This window comes from Micromys minutus (assembly GCF_963924665.1).
Source record: "Micromys minutus genome assembly, chromosome: 21".
Taxonomy (NCBI): domain Eukaryota; kingdom Metazoa; phylum Chordata; class Mammalia; order Rodentia; family Muridae; genus Micromys; species Micromys minutus.
The window spans coordinates 9,742,671-9,759,332 of NC_137956.1; the positions used below are offsets into that span (position 1 = coordinate 9,742,671).

Here is a 16,662-nt window from a genome sequence, read left to right on the forward strand (position 1 = left end):
TTACCATATACCTCTTAATCTTCCAGGATGAAAACAAACCATTAAGAAAAACTGATATTCCTGATTATTATAAAACAAATATTTAAAATTATTTGAACTAGGAATGTCTTAACCATTGGTTTGTTCAAGTCATCTATTTTATGAGAACTGTGAAATAATTAGCAGCATTGTTGCCTCAGATTTTATCCAGTCATGATTTATTCAGTAAATCTCAAGTGCCATCATTCTTAGATTGTTTATTTTCTGAATATTTATTTTTATTTGTTAACTCACTATTTTACCAGACTGTAATGTAATTGAAAACATATCAAAACTAATTTCTAAAAGCTCTCAAAAAAGAATTACCTGTAAATAAGGAATGACCTTACAGAGGGACTGTCCAAAGAACCAGGTCTCAGTGATGTCGACAACAAGGGTGGCTGGAAGGCAGGTGATGGTCACAAGCACATCTGCCAGTGAAAGGTTGACTATGAAGTAGTTGGTGACTGTCCTCATATGGTGGTTCTTCCACACTGCCACACAGACTGATAGAGAAAGAAAACAAGGTGGGGAATAAACAAAGAGAGTAGGCAGTGATGAGGAAAGTCAAGAGAGTTAATGTGACTGCAAAGTCCATATGCATGTGCTGAAAAACCCATCCTTGCATGCTTGAAGCTGTGCTGTTGTCAGCCCATTTGTTAGTCTCTGTATATTTGGAATCTGTGGTTTAAATGAGTTCACTGACCCAATACCTGTATTTCCTGTGCATGGGGCTGTGCTGCTTATCTCTTGAGTTGTATGTATGCCAAGTCAATGGGCAGCTTTGGATTGATCTTTCTATTCCTTCGGTGCTCAGTATGTAGAAAATATCATGAAATAGTTCCTGGGCTAGGTATGGAGGACATGTCCTTAATCTTAGCCTTGGGAGGCAGAGGCAGGCAGAACTCTGTGAGCCTGAGATTAGCCTGGTCTACATAGTAAGGTCCAAGTCAGTCAGGGACACATAATAAAACTCTGCCAAAATTGAGATAAAAAGTTGATAAGTTGGAGTTGAATGAGGAGAATTGGAATTAGTAATCTTCAAAGAACAATTGGTGATCACCTCATTCATGATCTTGATCCGTGTCTTCCCACAAATTTGCATTGTGGACAACCAGGAGAAGAAAATATTAACTATGGGAGAGAAAAACAAACAAACAAACAAAACAAGGTACTACTATCCAACCATTACTCAACACAACTTTTGCCACATACTTAGCCTAATCTTTCATGTATGTATATTGTACTATTTGGGCAAATCTTACAGGAAGACATCGGGTATATTTGGTTTGAGAAAATTGAGACAATGGCCTTTGTTGGAACTGTTAAGCACTCACAAAATATGAAAAGTAGTGATTTGCAAGTGATAATTGTGTCCCTCACCACTTAGTTTACCTTTTTTTTTTTGAAAATGGAGAGGTTATAACCATATATTTAAGTTCTAGGCTCCAACCCTCTCCTCTTTATTATTTCTGATGGCCTCTGAACATCACTGTGAAATTGTACCTGGTGGTTATCACACTGTGGAAACTTTCTTCTGTAATGCTGTGCTAGCCTGCTCAGGTACTTTGTACAGAAAGCATAGCAAGTTACTGCACACTGTGCCCTCCACCTGTCTGACACATACAACTTTCCAATCCACCAGTTTCAGAATCTGTGGCTGTTTCCAGGATATCATTAACCTGTTAGGGTTGTCATGGAAACGGTGTTGTGATTGGAAACCTTGAGTAGTAGCATAGAAATAAAGATAACTTGTTAAATTTAAGTGCCCCAGTAAGAATTTATTTTTAACAATCATCTACTGTAGAGAGAGTATCTTACATATTTATGGATGTATTGCCTGTCAATTTAAAAGTCTATTGCCTATGTCTAAAGCAAAAAATAAAGGTGGAACATCTGGGAGAAGAAAGAATTCTGGGATAGAGCTAAGTGAGTGGTCCAGGGGAAAAGATGTGAAAAGGATGCATGTTACCCAAGCACAGGTAACCAGCCACGTGGAAAATGTAGGTTAACATAATTGGGTTATTTTAGTTCACATCTAGTCAGATTGGAGCCTAGCTATATGGCCAAGGTATTTGTAAATATATTTTGAGTCTGAGTCTTATTTCTGGGACAGACTGAGAGGAAGAACCAAAGATTAACTTCTACAAAATGATGCTCAACTAGCAGAAGTTAGAACTCAAGCCTGAAAAGACCTGGGTAAAAAGCAGGAAAAACTCAGATTATTCTGGTTCCTGTAAATCAATCAGTCAGTCAATCAATCAATCAATCAATCAATCAATCAGACTGAAACCTAAGCTTCCCAGAACAGCACAAGACAAGCTGCTGAGAAGGAAGATTCTTAGCCAAGGAGAAGGAACCTCCAGAGAGATAGTACAAAAGATGGCTTTTAAAAAGAATTCCTTACTAAATTTAAAAGCAGAACACAGAAGTTTGGGCCCCACCCAAGGGCAGAGTGGATGAGAAAGTTGCAGAGCTGACCCAAACTTCAACAATCTACCATTAAGATTTTCCTATCTTGCCAAAATACATCCACTCGCTCCTAAGGTTGAAATTAGCTCTCAGCTCCCAATATGTAATTTAAGAAAGTATTTATACTTTGGAAGATTTAGTTTTTGAATAATTCACATGATCCTTTAACTTCAGCAAGGTGATATCCAAAACATCAGGTGGCCTTAATTAGAATACACTTCAATGCTTTCACTTGAAGATGATCCTGCCAAACATGTTGTTTTACATAAATATTTGAAACATACATATCCTAACAATTGAAAAAACATATTCTTATGGTTCGTGATAAGAAAAGTCGATACCAAGTAATATTTCTGAGACTTTTTAGTGTATGGTGAACTGTGTGACTTAGACGTAGGGAGGAATCTACAGTTAGTTCTGTTACTTGCCGAGCCTGTGTGGAAGGTCTCCCTTGCTTCTTCCTAGCTTCGTGTCTGATGGTAGTCATGGTGAAATCTGCAAACTTTATATACATAGTTCCAACCTCTGCCTCCGTGGTCATGTGACACTATCCCTTGTCTAGATCTTGGCATGGCCATCTTCTTACAAGATCATTTTCATACGAGGTTAAAGTTCACCTTAGTTTTAACTTCATCTTCAGAAATTACATCTTCAATGACTCCATTTCCAAAGAGGAACACCTTTGGCATCTGCAAGGATGGCTCATGGCTAAAAGTAGCAGCTGCTCTTTAAGAGGACCTGGGTGAGATTCCCAGCACCCATATGGCAGTGGCTTAGAACTCTCTGTGACTTCAGTTCCAGTGGATCTGAGCCCTCTTTTGACCTCCTCCGGCATCAAATATGCATGGCACACAAAAGTAAATTCAGGAAAAAAAAGCAATGCACATAAATCAATAATTAAAAAATGTATACAAAGAAAACCACTGTCTGAGACAATAGAGACCAGGATTTCACAGTATCTTCAGGCGTTAAGGGGCAAAATTGAACAGTAGCTATAATGAGGTTATAGTATTTAAAGACCACTGTTATGCCCATTCTCCCAGCTTTTCTCCTCTTACTAAATCCTTAAGACTCTCACATAGACCTATGACTCTGTCTCACTTGTCACTCTGGCCCCTCTATTATAAAGACATTCCAGGTTATCAATAATTACTCTCAGTGAGCCATATGTAAATGCATGTGCTTCTAGGTTGGTCAAGGAAGAGGATGATTGTTATGTTCTCTGTTTCAGTGCTATGACTCCACTGATGTGATGCTATGCCTATTGATTCGGGCATTGCTTAACCCATATGAGAGAAACTTCTTTTTGCAGTGGGCAGTAATTAACAGAAAGACCCAAAGGACAGTGTGTAGAGGGGCAGATATTGCAGCACACATTCCTACATGGGGTGTCTTTATCAAACCCCTCCCATCCAGGCTCAGGGTTCGTTGTGAAGTAGAAGAATGATTGTAAGGTGCAGAGAGGATGGAGGACTCCAAGGATACAGTACATTCCAGACAGAATAGGACTGATGTGCATGTCAACTCGGGACTGTGGCAGCACAGCGAGATAGGCTGAAGACAGATAGTGTCCTAGCCCTGGGAGGTGAAGTGAACACTAAATCTCACAGGTGGCCAAAAAGCCATTTTAATGGGGGTGACACTGGTTACATCAACCACACACCAGTGCAGGCTCTATGCCCAGGAGCAATGAGCAACACAAAACCATAGATTTGATTTTCTTTTAGGGGTCTGTGTGTGTGTGTGAGAGAGAGGGGGGGGGGGAGAGAGAGAGGGAGGGCGGGAGGGAGGGAGGGAGAGGAAGAATCAAGTTTAAGTGGGTAGGGAGATGGGAAGAAACAGGAGGAAGGGAGGTGAAAAGGCATGATCGAAATATATGAAAAAAATAGAACCTCAAGCCATAGACTGTTGCCAACAATATTAAGACAGGCATTCTCATCTCAGCTAACATAATTAAGAAAATTCCTCACAAACACTTTGCCCAGAGCCTTGTCTCTGGTAATTCTAAGTGCTGTAAAATTGAAATTCAGCATTAATCACCAGACATTATTATAGTAGACGTTAACAAAAGGGGAAAAATCAATAAAGATTTTTATCGGAAGAGTCCTGGAGCAGTTTTATGTTAGAGCTTTATGTTAGGTTGCATTATTCTGCCACTAAAAAATAAGGGTAGTCTTTGTATTATGTCTGTTCAAATATTTATAGATTATCACTTTGCTTACCTTCGAGGCTTTGCTTCTCTTGAACTTTTCACTGTTCTTCTCAAACACAGCAAGGGAGCCCCACCCCTGATTGCCCTGGCCTTGCTCATGACATCCTACACTCTCAATGGCCTGGCAACTACACACAGCCCCGTTTGTTTCTTGATCTGTGCACATGTGTGTTTGTCTGCTTACACCCCCACTGAAGACCAAAAGGTACAACAGTAACCACTTTCTTCTTCCACAGCATGCTGAATTCATCCAAAACTAGATTTAAGCCTTTCCTCAGATTTAATATTTCTCTGAAATGTAATATCCTTCCTTTCCCCCAGTGACCAATGCTTGAAATCTCCAAAATATCTCCCACCTGTCATGTTTTTTTCCCTACTCTTATTGAAAGTATCCAGTGTCGCTGTAACCATTAGCAACAGCAATGCCCTGCCCTCCTGAGAGCTCCTGGCAAACATCTGCTTTTATCTTTATGGACGGTGCTCTTTGATCACATACTCTAGTTGCATTAACTCTGTAACTTTCACAGGCACCATCTCTGTGGAAAACCCTTATCCAGGTTCCATCTTTTTTGTTGAATTAATGTTTAATTATGTATAATTTCCCACTCACTCTCGCCTTTTAATTCCTGCCCTATACCCCTGCTTCTCAAATTCATTGCTTCTCTTTCTTTAGTTATTATTATTATTATTATTATTATTATTATTACATAAATATATAAATGCAGCATGCCAAGTGTGTTTAATGTTTCTTGGATATATTGGGGGAAGTGACCACATTGTATTAGATAATCCATAAGGGTCTCATCCCAGTGGAAGACTAGTTCTGTCTCAGTAGTCCATACCTGCCTGTAGTTCTTTTCTAGAGGTGAAAACCTGTGATGTGTTTTTCTTCTTGTTAACATATATATTGGTATTGTCATTCTTCATGTCTTTTTTAGGCATTCATATGGATAAAGCATCATGGATATATTGCTTTCCTATCATTTTAGGAGGCGATAGCCCAGCACATTCCCAGTCCTCTTGCTTTTGCAGATTTACACTGATAATGACAAATGTCTTCAGCGTTAGGTATGGGGTTTGTACTGTTGATGTGCCGGTTTGTCCTGAGAACTTTGTGATCACTGTTTTCTGATTTTTGACCAGTTGTAGTCTTCATTAATGGTCTTCTCTGTTCCACAGAGAAGCTTCCTTGATAAGGCATGTGAGCTATACACATCTGTGAATACATGCAGAAGTGTTAGACTTGGAAGTAACACTAGCATATGAAGGTGGCAGTGACAGGTTCTTTTCTATTCATGACCTCAATAGCCCCAGGTCTTGAGTTTTAAATGCACAATGTCTTCAGAAATAGGAATTTATACTTAACTTCTAGGAGGCAACCAAGGGCAGATATAGTCATATTGCTTTGGGGAGACATATGGCCCAACAACTCAAAAAACTTTTGTATGTCTGGTAATGGGGTGTCAGTATATGATTATTAAGGGGAGAATTATCACTCCAAATAGCATACTTGTATTGAAAATATACATATATATGTATGTACACTAATATACTAATATACATAAATATATGTATATATACTAATATATATTTCATGAATTTTAGGAAAATATGAAATAATATGATTCTTTATGAGATGTTTAAGCATCATTGATGTCATTTATTTTCATTCCCTCCCCCTCCTTCAGTATATACATATCCTCCTGCCTCACCCACATTTCTCCCATTTCCCCCTTCATAGTACCTGAATGCCCCATTCCCTCTTTAGCAGTATCTTTATCCCATGGTCCAGTTTTAGCTTTTCGGTTTCTGTGGTTACTCCAGCTTATATACTCACATCTGAATATTTAGAACAAGAAATAAAAATGGGGGAAGATTACGTGCTATTTGTTTCTCCGCACCCCTGTGACTCAGTTTAACATTTTTTTATCTCTATCATTTATCTGCAAATTTCATTTATTTTTTTACAGTTTAAGAGAACCCATCGTGTATATGTACCACATTTTCATTATTTGTCCATCAGTAGAAGGACATTAAAATGATTGTTTTCCTTCCCTAGCTATTATAGATAGAGTGGCCATGTCCATATCTAAGCAAGTATCTATGAGGTAGAATATTGGGTTCTTGGGTATATGCCACAGAGATGTTCAGTTGGGTAATATGGTAAATGTATTTTAGCCTGTGAAAGTTCTCCAACTTTCAAGAGTGGCTGCACCAATTTTCAATCTGAGCCATGATAAATGAGTCTCCTTTCTTCACAGTCTCTCTAGCACTGATTCTGAGTGCTTTTATTGATCTCAGACATTCTTACAGGCGTGAGATGAAATCTCTAGGTTGTTTTAATTTTTATTTCCATAATTAGTAAAGATGATGGACATCTTTTGAGATATTTTATATCCATTTCTATTTCTCCGACTGAAAACTATATATATATATATATATATTGCATTATTTAAAGACTCTGGATGCTAATTCTCTGTCAGATGTAAGGATTCCCTCCCGCTCTCTGGAGTGATTCTTCATTCTATGAGGGTTTTCTTAGTTGTATAGAAGTGTTTTTATGTTTTATTTGCTCTCACGTGTCATTGTTGACCTTTTTGGGAAACAGGGTCCTATGAAGAAACTCCCTTTCCATACATGTGTCTTGTGGAGTAATGCCTCTGTTTTCTCTATCAGCTTGAATGTATCAGGCTTCATGTTGAGGTTTACAAGATGACAGCCATGACTTTAGTTTTACTCTTTTATATAAGGACATCTAGGATTCCCAGCATCAAGAAGCTGATGTCCTTTCTTCACTATGTGTTTTGTCCTTTGTCAAACACTAAATCACTGTAGTTATGTGTTACCATGTTTGCTTCTTCTATTCTGTTCCACTGGCCTATATGTCTGTTTATGTGCTAGTATCTACGTGTTTTTAATACTGAATCATTGTGTTTCCATATGAATTTTACTTTTTCCCCCTTTTACACGTGTAAAGAATGTTGTGGGAATTTTCGTTTGGATTGTGTTGAGCCTATAAAATGCTTTTTGAATGCTCATTTTTAATGATATTAGTTTGACCAATTCATGAAAACATGAGGACACCCCATTTTCTAGTGTCTTTCTTGGTCTCTTTTTCCCAAAGATTTATTGTTTTCATTGTACACGTTCTTCATTTTCTCAGTTGTTTATTACTAGATATTTTATTTTCTTTGAGCCTATTGTGAATCATTCTTGATGATAAGGACTGACTCTCTAAACCTGTAAGCCAGCCCCAATGAAATATTGTCACTTACAAAAGTTCTCTTGGTCGTGGTGTTTCTTCATTGCAATAAAACCCTAACTAAGACATAGTTAGTGTATAGGGCATTACACATGGGTTCCCAGCATACAAGAGGACAAGGCAGGTAAACTGAAAGTTTCAGGACAGCCTGGGCTACATATGTAGACCTGAAAACAAAACCAGCAGAAACACAGAATATATTTTAAATATATGTGCTATTGTATAATGTCACATATCTGTTATTTATGGTAAAACTTTAAAAATCTTTCTTGTAACTTTTTGAAAATTATAGTACATTATTGCTCCCTGTCGATGTCCTGCTGTGGGCAACCACGCCTGAACTTCCTTCTCCTCCAGGTATGACTAGTAACCATGGACCAATATTTCCTCATTCACTGCTAACCTACTCTGCTTAGCTCCTGGAACTGCCATCCTATTCTCCTTGATTATGAGATCATTTTTTTAGATTGCTCACATAAATGAGATCATGTAAACTTGTCTTTATGTCCATGGCTTATTTCAATTAACATGGCAAACTCGAGCTCCACTCATATTGTTGGAAATGAAGGATTTTATCTTTTGAGCATTTGTAGCATTTTATTTTGCTTGTGTAACATTTTCTTCATTCATCCCTCAGTTACGGGACACTTTGGCTGTTCCTATCTCTTGACAGATGCCAATGGTGACACAGTCGACAGAGCAGCACACATGTCTTGCGTTCATAATTTCATGTCTTTTTGGTATTTATTAGCAGCAGAGTTCTAGAAAATTTCAAACCTTCTGGCAGCTGAAGTTGTGTAAGAAAACTCATAGTTTTGGTGCATAATCCACGTTTCCTAGGTAAGTTGCTTCTTCCCTTTCTCTCCTTCTCTCAGTCCTCTGCCACCTGCAAACCCACACACCCAGTTTCATACACAGGGCCTGCAAACCCACCATCTTTGTGTGCCACCCATCTTTCCACCTTTCCTGAGTAAGCTGCTGTCTCTTTCCAGCAGACCAGACCAGACCCACTGCTATCCACAAATCCACGTTTAGTCAGATCTGTGTTTGGGATGCTCCTTCATTTATGAATATCCTTTGCTTCACTCAGAGATAAGCCCTTTATTTGTTGTCTACACAGAGTTATCAGCCTTGAAATCACAAACATACATACACACACTCACACACACACACACACAAACAATGGACTCAGTAGGTCATACACATACATAAATACACATGTGTAACAATAATAAATAAAAGAGGCTATGAACTTAGAAGGCTTGGGAGTGGGAAGGTTTAGAGGGTTTCTCAGAGGGGCTGAATAGGGAAAAGAGAAAGGGAAAGTTATGTGATTCTATTTCAATTAAAACATTTAAAAATGAGCAATTACAGTTTAATTGTGCTAATGTAGTATTAAAGGCAGAAAGTATAATTCATTGTTAAAAATTTTCTTTTGTTCGGTGAAAAATGAACTATCTGAAATAATAAAAAGTATAGCATAAGTCAGCAATGTAGTTATATATTATAATGTAGATATTATAATAAAATATTATAACTATTGTTTTCTAATTTGCACATCTGTATAGAATATGCATCGAGACACTTAAGAACACAGTCTCTTACTACATTCATATAAAGTATTAACCATTTCAGGAAATTTGTAAAAAAGAGTGTAATTCCACCTAGTACCACCAAGTGTCAGTGGAAGCCTTTGGAGCCACCTATCTTGCTATCTCAAGGATGTTTTCAACTTTGAATCAGGTGTAATTTTGTTATAATATAGAAATTAATATGTTCATTTAAAGTCACATTTTATATGCCAGGAAGAATGCTAAAGGAAGAATAAACCATCCTGGATTTCTTGATTTATGGAAATGAGTTAATCAAAATGAAATAATGCATTTCTTTGTGCAGGAAAAATAGAAAGGCACCAAAAGAATGTAGGTGGGGGAGCTGCAGTTAACCTTTTCAGTGTCCTGTATTGGGTCATTCATGGAATAACTATGGAACAGACAAAGGAACCCAGGAAGTGGGTCATTAATATATCCCTAAATCCAACGTGGCTCTAATGCCCTTCCTATGTCTACCCTCACCCTGTGGCCTTCTTTATCTGTACTTTCGGTTTTTATGCCCATCTCCATATGTAACAATAGACTTGTCATATCAACCCTCATCCACCTCCCCACTTAGGCAAAGTTTTCTCTCTATCTACATGTATACATACAGAAACATTGATTACATTAGTGTTTCTGGTTCAGAGACATCACACATCGTGTTTCCCTATTTTACATGCTTCATGGCTGGACTCTTGCCATAAATGCAGCTGAATTATTATCAATTTGTCAATCAAAAGGTTAACTAATATTAATAAATATGAAACCTTAAAAAGTCTAAAACAACCCTCACTTTTATTTACTTAAGAAAATATAGACCTGTAATTGAACAGATATCTCAGGTACACCTGATCCTTATGTGAAAGTGGCCAGGTCATTTCTGAAAGACTAAGAATGTCACCATAATCTGATGCTTTGAGGGAGTAATTACAACAGCATAAAAATTTTTTTATGGAAAAAAATTTTTAAAAAAGCTAGCTTCACAAAATACATACATACATACATACATACATACATACATACATACATACATGCACACAGTAAAAGAAAGAGGGAGAGGGGAGAGGAAGGAAGAGGAAGAGGACAGGGAGAAAGCCTAATGATAAATTCTTACAGAAGAAAAAAACTCAAAAGGGGTGTTGAATATGTTAGCAACCACCTCTGTGTGCCCCTGGGACTCCTAAGCAGGAGGGATGAACCGATTCAGAACTGTCTCTAAACCTATTGTGTGACAAAGCTCCTGGGGACAATATCACAGTTACCAGTATGTATGAACAGGCATCGAAGGCTCCAGCGAAGCACTGGATCAGAGGTTGGGTGGTCTGAGCCTGAGATAGTACCTGTGTGTCAGATATCGTAATAATATCACCTCAGTGGAGCTAGAGTGGAGTTTGTGTTGCTCATTTCTTTCTTTGTCATTCTTTGCAGGTACGTCACTGCAGCCCCTACTCTAGTGCAGTTCTTCCCAGCTGTGCCTGCATTTTACCCTGTGTCAGAGCTATTCAGGGGCACATGGTCAGTTTTCATTTCGGACCTTTCTTAGCTCAAGAGTTGACACACAAGCAATGGATCCTTCTAGAGACATTTAGCTTCTGTTCAATTTAATGCCAGAAGGAAATCTTATTTTGATCACTTTATAGAAGAAAAAAATCCTTTCGGTATATAAGATAGGTAATCTTGAATCCCCGTAATTTTCTTCTTCCCTTGTTTCCCTTAGGTATTGTTATTTGTTTTTTACAACTGTAGTGTTTATCTCTGATAGACTGATAGTTACAATCAAATGTCTGACTCTAGTTCTTGGGTAGCTCTCAGTTCTTGTAACACAGGCCTCTTCTGCTTGTGGTTGCCGAAACATTATCTTGACAGATAATTTGAAATTTATACGTGACTTTAATATAATATCAGAAAGATCAATTTTGAAACTATTTTTCAGTTTTCCCTAAATTAATTAATGAGCAAACATTGGTAAAATATTAATGATACAAAGGTTACAATGGAGCTTAAATAGAAGGCTTCAGTGGATGCATGATTAGATATGAACAGAAACATGAATTATCTTCAAAGAAGATATTACATGTGGTGTCAAAAATTTGGGGACACTCACTGAACTGGAAAGAAAGAAGAGACTGTGTTCAGGAGCAGGGATATAAGATGAAGAATTCAACCCATGTACACATGGTTCAGAAACCATGTAAATTTTGTAAATTATGTAAATTTTCCTACTGTCAAAATCCAGTTAATGTCACCCTTGTAGTTCTATTTTTTCAGGAGATATATTTCATTTAGAAATAAACATTTGTGCTTCACCAGAATGAAAAAATTCCATCAAGAGACTGGAGGCCCCTGGAGTGAGGAGGTCCCAGGGGTGGTGGGTGGAGTGTTGGGGGAATCCTCCTGGCAATGGGGGTGGGAGGCTGGTACTGGATGTGAAACAGTGAGCAGGTGAACTGGGAGGGAGATAAAATCTGGAGTGAAAAAAATAGAGATTAAATTAAATAATAAAAAAAACTACTCTATGCATCCAATTAAAACACATTCACCTGTACAAGGATGTAGCCGCACTCAACAGCAACAACAACAACAATGTAGAGAGGAAAAATGAGAAAATTGAGGACTTCTGTATAATTATCATAACAGATTGCTTGTTGTTATTCTGACTATTACTCAATAATTAGAGAAATCAAAGAGAATGTGCAACTAAAATATGGGAAAACAATGAATAGATTTCACTGATTAGATGAAGAGAAAAATAGGAAATGCAGAAAAGCATACAAGTAAAAATGATGAATGTCTCAATGTACAAGTAATTACATTCTTCAATATGTGTAGAGAAGACAACGTGAAAGACATCTTTTGGACATACCAACCAGGCAGACATGTCCCTGAGGATTTAACCCAACACTAACTGTAGTATCCATTCACAGATTTAAGAAGTGGCTCAAATCTCAACTTAAATAAATATAAAAGAAATGCATGCTTTTCTATAAAATTGCTGAAAAGCAGCATCTGCGGTTATCTTAAGGTACAAAGAAAAATTATCATCTTTAAGCCATTGGAATGAAACTGGCAGTTATGTGGACAAAGCAGAAATTCTACCAGTATTTTATCAGACTAATGCATTTCCTCATGGTTCCACACACTGAACCTGGACTTGTACTTCATGCTCATGCCCTGACTATTGCTCTTAAAAATTCACTACCGTCATTCTATATGAAATCTTACTGCTTTTCTTTGGATTTTTAAGTATCCCCAAAGGTCTATGTGATAAAGACTTGCTCATTAGGAATGTTACTGAACCTTTAATAAGAGAAGACTACAGGAGGATATTAGGGTCTTAGGGGTAAACCCTCAACAGACCATGGAGCCTAGGTAATTTCCTTTTTCTCTTTATAACATTCTACCTCTAGGTAAGTAGTTCTTTAATAAAGCTCTGATCACAAGCTGATTACTTCAGACATAGAGAGTTCACTGACACACTTTATTTTTAATTTATGAAAAATCAATATATAGGGCATGATATATATATATATATATATATATATATATATATATATATATATATATATATATAGTGTTAATTCTGTTTGTATTAAGCAATAACTGAAACAATAAACTTAAAAATTTGATAGAATTTAGTAGTTCATATTATTTAGTATGTGGTACATCAAAAGAATATAAGAGATACTACTTCATGCACCTGTTTGAAAATGTAAATTTGATTCATCTGTTACAGGTAATGGCTTTTGGTGGTCCCATTGCTGTTGTTGATACTTTTAAAATCTTTTAAAGTATTTTAATTGCAGGACCACATATGCATACATGTATTACATGAAAGGAATATACCTTCGTTGCTACTGTTAAGACTAAGAAATAACGTATGATCACTACTCAGATGTGATGTTCTTGTGTCTTCTTTGATAACATCCACTCTGAAACCAGAAGGAAACACATGTTCAAACTTGCTAAACAACAGCTTAAGATTTACTGGTTTTTCCATATCCAATGAATAAAAAATTCACTGTCATTGTATACTTGTGATTTTCACTTTATATTATTTGCAATGTCATTCAGGCTTCATGAATAACTTAGGGGCCATTATTTTGATTGTTAATAATATACCAATATATGTAACTACCTTATTTCTATTCCATTCCATTGTGGTAAACATATACATATATATGAATAATATATACATATATAACATGCAAACATACACATATGTATGCACTGAGTATGAATATACATATACATGCTGTGCCTACTTTCTTCTGATATCTTTCTAAATACATTTAGGTAAACTTATATTAACTTGAATAAAAGTGCATTTGTAAATCATGACAGTGGCCATCATTGCTATTTAACTGTCAAGAGCAGTGCTTGATGTAGTTAAGTCTTTATTTTATTAGCAGATGGGAACAAACCTCAAAATGCAGTTCTTTTATAAACTTATATTTAGTACTGTTGGGTGTTTATCCCCAGGTTATGGATATTTTGACAAATTTAGTACATGGTTTTTTTTTTTTTACTTTTTATCTTAATATTTGCTATTTATATATTGGCAATTGGAGACTTGCATAGGAAACTACTCTCTAGGTCTTACTAGACATATCTTATGAAATGATATCTTGGGTATCTCATGACTACTTTAGAATATGACTCCTTTTAAAATTAGTGTAATGGTTACTTTGTTTAAATTTTCAATTGTTTTTAAAATCAAGTATCCTTTAAATAGTATTTTGTAAACATTTATATCTCTACTATTGTCTATTATACCCATAATATTGTCTAGTATTCATTGATTTTATATGCCACTTTAAGCAAGTGAGCCTACGTTGTTTTATTATTTTAGAAATTCTTTTTAAAATGATGGCCAGAAAGTGGTTGATATCATGTGATATCCATATGACTCATTGTTCTTTAAATATTAGAGTATTTATCACAAATGGTCAACTCAGAAAAGAAGAAAGTTAATGTAAGTAAATCATAACACCCACCTTTTCTTATTTTTCAACCTTGATCATTTTACACACATAAACCCACTAAATAATATCAAAAATTATCTTAGCTGATGGCTGAAAACAACAGAGTGGCCTTCAACAGGAGTGCAGGACTCATCTTCACCTCAGCAGAAAGCAAGAGAAAGCTTTCCATCAGGGCCAATGTCCCGTATCTACCACAGCGGCTTCAGCTTTATACTGATTTGTATTCAAAAGACACAAACACAATAATTTCTTTATTATTTTCTGTGTAACTTTATTAGCGTTGGTGTTTGCAATAACAGCCTTGGATGCGTTGCAGTCAATGAATAAATGGTTGAGAGCAGCGTCTATCCGCATCTTTCCTAAACATGACTTGTTAACCCTTTGCAAGATAAAGACGTGGAGATGAGGTTTGGGTAACAAGTGGTTGCCACTTTTAACTTACTTGCTTATTTCTGCTTCAGCTTTAGCATGTTTAGAGGTGAAATATGTGTACTTATATCATAGAGATGTTTAATGAAGAATTTGTCACAGCTTAGACGAATAAGCATGTTATAGATACTCACTAAAAATGTGCATTTTCAACAGAGTAAAATGTGATTTCTGGCATCTGATTACCAAGACTTTATAAATGATTATTTCAGAACTTTAACTGAAGACGCTATCTGAATTCTATTTTAAAACTGTCAGTTATCCATAAACAGCCCTAGTTTTTGAGCTCTCGGTGACTAAGGTAAGATAACATCCTTTCAAGCATCACATTGGAAACAGATTGATTAATAATAAATGCAGCTTTAGACAAGAGGTGAGGTGGAAACTGCCCATCTAGTGACATCAGCAAGAGCAATGGGACTGTCACTGCTGCTTTAAAACTCATGTCCTACGGCTTCAGTTATAATTGCAAATAAATTCAGACTTGTATGACACATGCCGATGAATGCACATGTCACCATGATGTGAATTAATCTCCCAATCGACTCAATAATTTTTTCCATCCCAGTGAATGGGTGTAAAATATGAACCACATGAAAATCATTGCTGCACACTAATGATACAAAAGAAACTAAAATATTGGAAACTGAACCATACACAATGTATGCTGTTATGATAAACTAGAAAAATTAGGTCAGAACTTTTCAAACCATGGAACAGTACCTTACTACAGTTTTGATTTGTAGAAAAATTTCCAAATGTCAGTCCACCATATGCCTCATCTTTACCTATATTTGTGTTAACCATAAAAAACAAGCAAGCTTACACGTATACAAGGAATAGAGTTAGTTGGTTTCTGAACTCGTCTGTGAAGGTGCTGGTAATCTATGTAGAGAATTTTGCAGATATTTTTCACACTATCTTCTGTTACTAATGTACCAGTTTTTTTTCTTCTAAAAACTGGAGAGGCATTGAAAAGAATCCTGTTTAAAAAGAACACAGTTTTATAAAAACAATAAGAATATTAGATTGTTAATCCCAAAAGGTTTAAGAATGCCAGTTAATGTATAAATTTTCAAAGGAATTTGTTTTTCCTTAGAGACATCGAGATAAGACATCCATGGGCAGGAGTATGGTAAGACTGCAGAGGCTCCATGTTCAGTTTCTTCACAGCACTGGACCAGGGATTTTCTTGGTTTGCATCTCTAACATTGTGACTAAGGAAATTGTGCTTCCTATGAGAAGCCATGCTCATGAAGAATGCTGTGCCCTGACTTTGAAATAAGTTATTTTAAATGCAGAGATCCTTACAACGTGCTCTACATATGCCTCACCTTTACCTCTTTTGGTTTAAGCCAATAATATAATGAAGAATCCGACTCTGATATCCAGATTTAACATGATAAAACCTTGGAATATTATAAGTGAAGTGTATTGTTTTGCTTTTTTCCTTATTAGAATCTTAGTTGTTCCATATAGAATTTTTCAATCCCTATTCTTTGGTCTTTTTTTTCCCTCAGCTCCTTTCCTCTGTTATTATTCTGGACTCATTTTTCCACCCTGGAGTGATACACTATTATAGAAATATCTCTTACATCTAAGAGATGAATTTCTATGGACCTCACAACCAGTAGTACATAATGATGCTTAATACTGTCATCTTACACTGTACTCAACCAGTCCGTTTAACCT

At 36.4% G+C, this 16,662-nt stretch overlaps 1 protein-coding gene across 1 annotated transcript in view; it reads right to left on the reverse strand.

The window, feature by feature from the left end:
• Nucleotides 1-16,662, reverse strand: part of HCRTR2 (hypocretin receptor 2) — a gene marked incomplete at both ends in the record, with an annotated part of 101,906 nt that overhangs the window by 32,028 nt on the left and 53,216 nt on the right. The window contains one exon of the mRNA XM_080934429.1: nt 346-524. Coding sequence (XP_080790555.1) covers nt 346-524 — 179 coding nt within the window. The remainder of the gene's footprint in view (nt 1-345; nt 525-16,662) is intronic.